Source organism: Equus quagga, chromosome 15 (genome assembly GCF_021613505.1).
Source record: "Equus quagga isolate Etosha38 chromosome 15, UCLA_HA_Equagga_1.0, whole genome shotgun sequence".
NCBI classification, from domain to species: Eukaryota; Metazoa; Chordata; class Mammalia; order Perissodactyla; family Equidae; genus Equus; species Equus quagga.
Window position 1 is genome coordinate 77,987,415 of NC_060281.1, and position 7,866 is coordinate 77,995,280.

A 7,866-nucleotide genomic window follows, 5' to 3' on the forward strand; every position below is an offset into this window, starting at 1 on the left:
TTTTACATTTATGAATGTCGTTTAATGTCTGTCTCCACTGCTATACTCCATGAGGGCAGGGACTGTTTTTCCTTTTGCTTTCAAGCTTCTCAAAATGCATTTATATAGAACAAAGCATGGAAAAACCAAGAATCCTATCAGTGCTTAGTTGCTGAAGTCGTGATCCATCCACTGCCTGTGATTCGTCCCTTTAAAGTACACATGCTTTGACCTAGCAAGCCCATGTATAATAAAATTTTCCTAAAACTATCCACCAAGTCTTTTGATATCTATACATAAGGATGTTCATTTCAGTGATATTTGTAAAAGGAAAGACAACAAAACAGTCTAAATGTCCAACATCAAGAGGTTTGTTCAATAAATTGTGGAGTAGAATAAGCCATTAAAATAATGATCGATTTTTGATATGGAGGTTGTCTAATTGTAGAGTTTAATTTTGTTGTGAATAAATGGAACAAAATTATCTATACTCATAGTTTTAAGATTGGAAAGATTTACTCCAAATTGTTACCAATGTTTATATCCAAGTAGTGGAATAGAAACGATTTTTATTTACTTCTTTGGGTTTTTTTCTCTGAATTTTCTGCAATGAACTTGTATTACTTCCTACCAAGAAATAAAAACAAGAACTTTTTACTCCCTGGGGGTAGTTATCAGTGTCAAAGGCTGTCCTAAGGTCAAGTCAGGTAAGGACTATAAATAGTGCCCTTATATTTAGCAAAAAGAAAGCACTTGGTGGCCACAGGGAGAGGAGTTTTGGTAGAGGCAGAGCCAGTGGCACAGCAGAGGCAAGTGTGTCAGCAAACTAGGAATAAGTTATGGTTTAAAAAAAATCACCTCTCAAAAAAAAATTTCCCAGGAATCTTGCTTCGACCAAGTAGGACGAAGGGGATCACGTATATTTGCAAATATATTTGTCCGTTGAGAAAACTGCTCATAAGTTCGCTCACGCCCTCTAACCAGGCCAGCTACCAAAACTAGTGAGCATGCGCGAAACTACAGGGAGGCGCGGGCAATCACGCTTGTTTTAAATAGCGCAACAGAACAGAAGGCCTTAACATTTGTGAATTTAGGAAGTCGAGCAAGTACTTATGTAAAAAGGTTTAAAAAAATCAAAAGCGCAACTGCATTTCTTGAAACAGCGGTCTTGCACGGCCAGCCACACATCCAGGGACCTCGGCAGCGACAGGGAGCAGATCGCATGCGCCAGCAGAAAGGCCAAGCCACACGGCAGTGCGAGCTGACCAATCGGAGGAGCGCTGCCTGCCGCGTGGTGATTGGAGGAGCGGGGCGGGAAGGGGCGGGAAGGGGCGGGGCGGGGCGGGGCTCGCGCGCGTGCGCTGTTGCCTGCGGGGCTCACGCGCCTAGAGCCAGTTAGCAGTGCTCGGCATCGGTGCTGCGGTCTTCTTTCTGGCCTCCGTCTGCTCTCCCGGCCGTTCGCCGCCCTCGACCCCGCCATGCCGGTGGACCTCGGCAAGTGGTCCGGGCCCTTGAGCCTGCAGGAAGTGGACGAGCAGCCGCAGCACCCGCTGCAGGTCAGATACGCCGGGGCAGAGATCGACGAGCTCGGCAAAGTGCTGACGCCCACCCAGGTACCGAGGGCGGCGGGGGAGCGAAGGGCGGCGGCTGCCCGAGGTTGGGAGGCCTGCGGGGCGGGGCTTGGCGGCCGGAGCAGCACGTTCCGGCTCGGTGCGCCCGACCCACCGAGGGAAGGGGGTCGCGGTGCCCACGCCCCGGGCCTGAGGTCAGGCCGAGCCCCGGAGACCGGCACGTGGTGGGCGGGGCTCGGCCTGCGGGGGAAATTTACCCCGGGACTTCAAGGGCGCCCCACGGCCCCGGAGCCTCCCTTCGTGTGTCAGGCTTTTAGGCCTCAGTTTGGGGAGCTAAAGCCCCACCCGAGGGCATGGGACGCGTTATATAACGGGCAATCAGCAGTGCTCGGCGATTCCTCCCTTGTTTTGGCGATCAAAAGAGGGAAGCCATCCAAAGGTTAAGCGCGTTCCGCAGCTCGAAGGTTCGAGGGCAGCGGTTTGGCCTCTGACGCGCATGCTTGAGGGGCGACCACCTCCCGGCTGCTCGGAGTGGAGAAACGAGAGGCCGACACCGTGCGAGTTGTTGGTCTTGGGGCTCAGGGGCAGTGGGGTGAATAAACTGCCCCCACGGTTTATGGTTTTTTTATTTTGGATGTTTGAATATACAGCAGTCCCCCTTATCTGCAGGGAATACTGTGTTCCATGTTCCCAGATGGATGCTTGACACGGATGGCGCGGAACCCTGTATGTGTGTTTGTATCCTAACTAAGGGGCAGGTGGCGGATACAGCGTGGGTCCGCCGGACAAAGGAATGATTCATGTCCCCAGCTGGGGGAGCGGGATGGCACAAGATTTCATCACGCTGCTCGGAAGGGCGCACTTATGAATTATTTATTTCTGGAATTTTCCATTTAATATTTTCAGACCGCAGTTAACCACGGGTAACTGACACCGAGGAAAGCAAAACTGCGAATGAGGGTGCACTACAATAGTAGAGTGCCATCTCTCAGCCTTCCTTTTCCCAGACTCACTGTCCATGCCTGGCCACCTGGGCTCTCTTATCTGTGCACTGTTAGATGTCCAGTTAACTCCCATTCTGGTTGAGCAGGCCCCAGGTGGCCTCCTGGTAGCAAATCTGGAGACCCTGTCATTCCAGACAGTGTGAGGTTGTAGTTGAGAAGACTCAGTACCAGTGTTGAAATCCTCACACCACCTCTTTCTGTTAATAACTTGCCGGGATACCAGCCTTACAGTGTTGTTGGGACTAAAATAAATACCGGCTACTAAACTTCAGCTCCTGGCTCTGAGTAGAGTCAACACACTGTAGCTTTAAGTGATAATTACTGTTTTACCTTCGAGGAGCCTGAGGTCAAAGGAAGAGTGAGTTTCTTCAGCGTTTCTGACTTTTTAACTCCAAACTGGCTCCTTCCTACAGGTTAAGAACCGGCCCACAAGCATTGCATGGGATGGCCTCGATCCAGGTAAACTCTACACCTTGGTCCTGACAGACCCGGATGCGCCCAGCCGGAAGGACCCCAAATACAGGCGAGTTGGGGGAAGGTGGGAAACAGAGGGTCATTCAGATGTGACCGGAAACTTCTCGCACTGTGTGAGCCCCTCCCTGGACATTCTGTGCTCAGAGAACTTGACCCGGTTTGGGATGTTCCCGTTTGTGCTCAAGCTGGCGTGTGCACTTTGCTCCCCTTCACTCCCTAGAGCAGGAGTCTGGAAACTACGGCCCGGCGCCAGGTCTGCCTGAGGCCTGTTTTTGTACAGCCCCGTGAACTAAGAATGGTTGTTACAGTTTTTAATGATTGGGAAAAAATTGAAAGAAGAATAATACTTTGTGATGTGTGAAAATTATGTGAAATTCAAATTTCAGCGTCCATAAATAAAGTTTCATTGAAACACAGTCATGTTACCTTATTTACGCCTTTCTGTGGCTGCTTTCACGCTACAGCCCCCGAATTGAGTAGTTGTGAAAGAGACAGTATGAACTGCAAAGCCTAAAACATTTATGGTCTGGCCCTTTCCAGAAAAAGTTTGCACACCCTTGCCCTAGAGAACCTCAGAGGGAGGGAGGGGCGGGTGTGGGGTCCTCTCTTCTGCAGATGCATGAGGTTTGCGCTGGCCAAGAAAGCAGAGCTGTCATGTTCATCACTGCATCCTGGCCCGGAGCGCATGCTTCATATCCATTGCTGGCCGTGAGGCCGCACATGCTGCTTTCCCACGTGTTGACGGTCCTCTGTCCCTCTTCATAGGGAATGGCACCATTTTCTGGTGGTCAACATGAAGGGCAATGACATCAGCAGTGGCACAGTCCTTTCTGATTATGTGGGCTCCGGGCCTCCCAAGGGCACAGGTCAGTAAAGGCTGCTTTTGGAGGGAGGTGGGAGGGGGGCCTAGAGGCACATTAGGATTGGCCTAAAGTGCTGCAGATTTTAGTCTGCTTTTTAGAGCTTTATTCTTCTCTCTTTGTGAGAGCCCTTTCCCTAGCGGAGAGTTCAGGTAGCACCGTTCACCTCCAAGGCTGTTGCCTGCCAGCGACAGTCAGACCTGCAGTAGTGTCAGATGGCAGAACCTTGCCTCTGGTCAGAATGGGCCCTCTGTGAGCGTCGCCTCCTAGCCGCTCGGCCTTTACAAGCCAGAGGAATCAGGGAGAAGACACCAGCCAGCAGTGTCGCATGCTCGGAACGGTTTCCCAGGGGGCCGCATGTAGCTTGAACACCATTAAACCATCTGATTTCTATATTCGACCTTTGCCCTGTGGGATCTTTGAGCTTCTAGTTCCCGTGAGAGGTCTCAGAAATGATCATAGTTTCCAAACTAATTGTAAAAAAAATGGCTTTATCTCCCTACAGCTCCCTCTTTCTCATGAAAATCTAGCTTGAAAAGATTTGGAAGACGTTAAGAACTATATCAAAGCCACACACGTATTGTGTTAGGTTGTGTATTATATGTTATATATAGAGAAAGGGCACTATCGTGAAACTCTCTGAGGTGGGTGGGCGCTGCCTGAGCTGGTGGTGGGAGGTGCCCTGTTACTGCCTGTCGACCAGCACAGGGTGTTTCCGTCGGCTGAAACAGGGAAGTAGTGGCAGGCGGAGCATGGCAGCATACTAGCTTTTGCACATATTATCCAGCCTTGAGTTAGTCTGAAGAGGCACAAAAAGGTCCCTGGCAAGGGTGTCGGCCATGGACTCACGTTGTATCTGTTGACCTAGAAGCTTCACACAGCTTCAAGCCCCTCATGCCTTCATAAGAGGAAGGTAAAGGTACATCTTTCTGGGATCAGTTAAGTTCTCTAGGGCAGTTATAAAATGAGGCAGTTTAATTATGGGAAGTACACACATGAGAATAAAGCAGTTCTCTCAAGTAGGAGCTGCGTTCTCATTAACAAAAAAAGCCTCAGCACCTTACCTCACTTTCTTCCGTATTTTACTAAGGTATAACTTACATATAATGAAGCACCCAGATTCGTAGTTGTTTTAGGCAGTGAATATTGGCTGATGCATGAAGGTGACCATGTAAGTGCCTTTGAAAATAAGATGTAGGATATTTCCATCAGCCCAGAAGATTCTTGTGTGACCTTCTCAGTTAAATTTCCCAGAGCTGACCATTTTCTGACTCCTAGCTCCATAGATTCCTTTCACTCTGCTTATAATCTTATAAACGGTGTCATGCAGTGTGCATTTGTTTTTGGCGAGTGGTCTCTCACTTAGGATAATGTCTGTGAGATTCATCCACGTTATTGTTTGTGTCAGTAGCTCATTCCTTTTATTGCCAGGTGGTACTCCCCTGTGTGAATGTCCCGCAGTTTATGTAGCCATTCTGTTGATGGACCTTTGGGTTCTTCCAGTGTTTGGATATTATGAATAAAGCAGCTATTTACATTCGTGTCATTTTGTGGGCACGTGTTGCCCTTTCTCTTGGGAAATTCCTTAAGAGTAGAATTATTGGGTCATAGAAATCGCCTAAGAGTTCCCAAAATGGCTGAAAATTTTTACACTCTAATCAGCAGTATATGAAAGCTTCAGCAGATCCATGTAAGATCCACGTAGATCCATATCAAGATTCATCCATGTTGTAGCATGCGACAGGATTGCTTTCTTTTTAAAAGCTGAATACCATTCTCTTGTATGTATATACCACATTTTGTTGATCCGTTCATCCGTCACTGGACATTGGAGTGCTTCCACCTCTTGGCTACTACAGATGATGCTGCAGTGAACTTGGGTGTACAATTATTTAAATAACTTTTTAAAAATAACTTTTTAAAGCAGCACATGGTACCTATTTATGTCGAATACTTAATTGGAGCTTGTAGAAAGCTGCTTGGTTGATAGGGTGCTTGCTGGCTGGTTTTAAAACATTCTTTGCTACTTAGTTGATTAGAGTGAGTTTGGGTCCTTGCTTTCAAAGCAGGTCTCTGGTCTTCTGAGGACGTGAGTTTGGAGATAGAAAGATAATGTTCTCCTTTAGCCTTTGTAGGCTTGATTGTGGCATGCCGAGCACGCAGTCAGTGATTTGCTGTGTCCTTCGTCCATTTCTCATACATTTTTTTAGCACCTCCTATTTACCAGGCACTAGGAAGTTCTGGGGTGAAAATGGTCAATAAGACAAACACCATAGCTTTATGGAGCTCTCATTCTAGTGAAGGGACTAAATTAGAAAGTAAGAGTTTTAGGTGACAGTGTTACTATAACAGAAGTGAAGTGGGCATTCTGATGGGAGTGGTGGGAAATGACTAGCGATAGGAGAGTGGAGATGGGCTGGAAGCCTGGCGTGGGAGGGATGAGGACCAGAGGGCGGTCGAGGATGGGCAGGGGCCAGATCCTGCAGGTTCTTAGAGTCCGTAATGTAGGGTATGGACTTTATGCCAATTATGGCAGGAGCCATTGGGTCATTTTCAGCAGGTGAGTGACCTGACTCATTCTACCTCTCTGGGTCCTCAGTGTACCTCTTGCAAATGGGGTGGTCTGGGTCCCTCTAACTTGGTACATTCTAGAAAATGGTTGACCTCTCCATCTCAGATACCTAGCTGTGTGTCCATCTTCCCTTCTGCCTCTCCCTCCAGGCCTTCATCGCTATGTCTGGCTGGTCTACGAGCAGGGCGGGCCGCTGAAGTGTGATGAACCCATTCTCAGCAACAGATCTGGAGACCACCGTGGCAAGTTCAAGGTGGCATCTTTCCGCAAAAAGTACAAGCTCGGGTCCCCGGTGGCTGGCACATGTTACCAGGCCGAATGGGATGACTATGTGCCCAAGCTCTATGAGCAGCTGTCTGGGAAGTAGGGGAAAGTTAGGAGACGGGAACCTCTCAGGTCCCAAGCAGTGTTCTGTAGCTCAGTGTTGCATGTAGATTTCCCCTCTTCCCTGCTCCCAGTCTCACAGGTGAGACCTGAGCAATCAGATAGTGGTGTCGGGTGACTTCCTTCCGATAATCCTTTGTAATTCTAGAGGGTTACACACTGCAGTTTATGTGTTGATCAAATTTGAACTCCATTTTGGGGGATATTTTGGTACTATGATGAGGTCATCAGAATGTTAATATAAGAGTAGCAACCCAGAATTTAAAGAAGAAAAATTTGAGGTAAAAAGACAAGGTCTCTAGTAATAGCGCAGAATATCAAAGAATCTTTAAGGGAAGTTAAGAAAAAAGACTCCTCGCCTCTGCCCTGTGAGCCCGAGATCAGAACTGTGCATGATGGCATCTTCTGAGACGTGTTTTCATGGCCGTTTCCCACAAGACAGCCAGAGGCTGGCATGTCCGCTAAGCCCCAACATGGTATATGTATAGACCAGTTACTAGGTGCCCTTGTCCTGCTCTGGCTCCTTTAAAGAGGGGTACTAGGAAAGCCATGGGGAGAGTTGCCCTGCTGTTAAGGCACGGCCACCCAGATGAGTGGCAGGTTTGGGTCGAGAGGTTGTCAGAAATCCGTAAGTCCGTGACTGTTAAATTGCTCACTCTTCATTGGTCTGAGGAAAGCCGGTCTGGAGTTGCTGAATGTTGTGTCAGTTCTGCTATTTGCTTATAGTTGAATAAAAGTAAAAATGACAATATTGTGTTGAACCAGGCCTCCAGGTGTTCTTGCTCTTTTGGGTATGGGGTTTCATAACATGGGAGGTCAAGAGACAGCCTCTCCGCGGGAGTCACCCCTTTCCCTGACCAGTGTCAGCTGGGACTTGACTCAGGGACCCTGCAGAGGGTCCACGCTTACACATACGCCGTTCAACTACAGCAGAGCAAGCATTCGAATGTGAGATTCTTTTTAAAAAATCACAACACGTTGGCCAAGTCTTCTTGCCCAAAAAGCACCTTTGGTGCTTTCCA

At 48.3% G+C, this 7,866-nt stretch overlaps 1 protein-coding gene across 1 annotated transcript; it reads left to right on the forward strand.

Moving 5' to 3' along the window:
• Window positions 1-1,352: 1,352 nt before the first annotated feature.
• PEBP1 (phosphatidylethanolamine binding protein 1) lies at window positions 1,353-7,605 on the forward strand. The gene is made up of 4 exons (XM_046641138.1): window positions 1,353-1,592; window positions 2,968-3,077; window positions 3,794-3,894; window positions 6,610-7,605. Exons 1-4 carry the CDS (start codon window positions 1,458-1,460, stop codon window positions 6,825-6,827), a joined length of 564 nt encoding a protein of 187 aa, XP_046497094.1. The 5' UTR covers window positions 1,353-1,457; the 3' UTR covers window positions 6,828-7,605.
• Window positions 7,606-7,866: the final 261 nt, after the last annotated feature.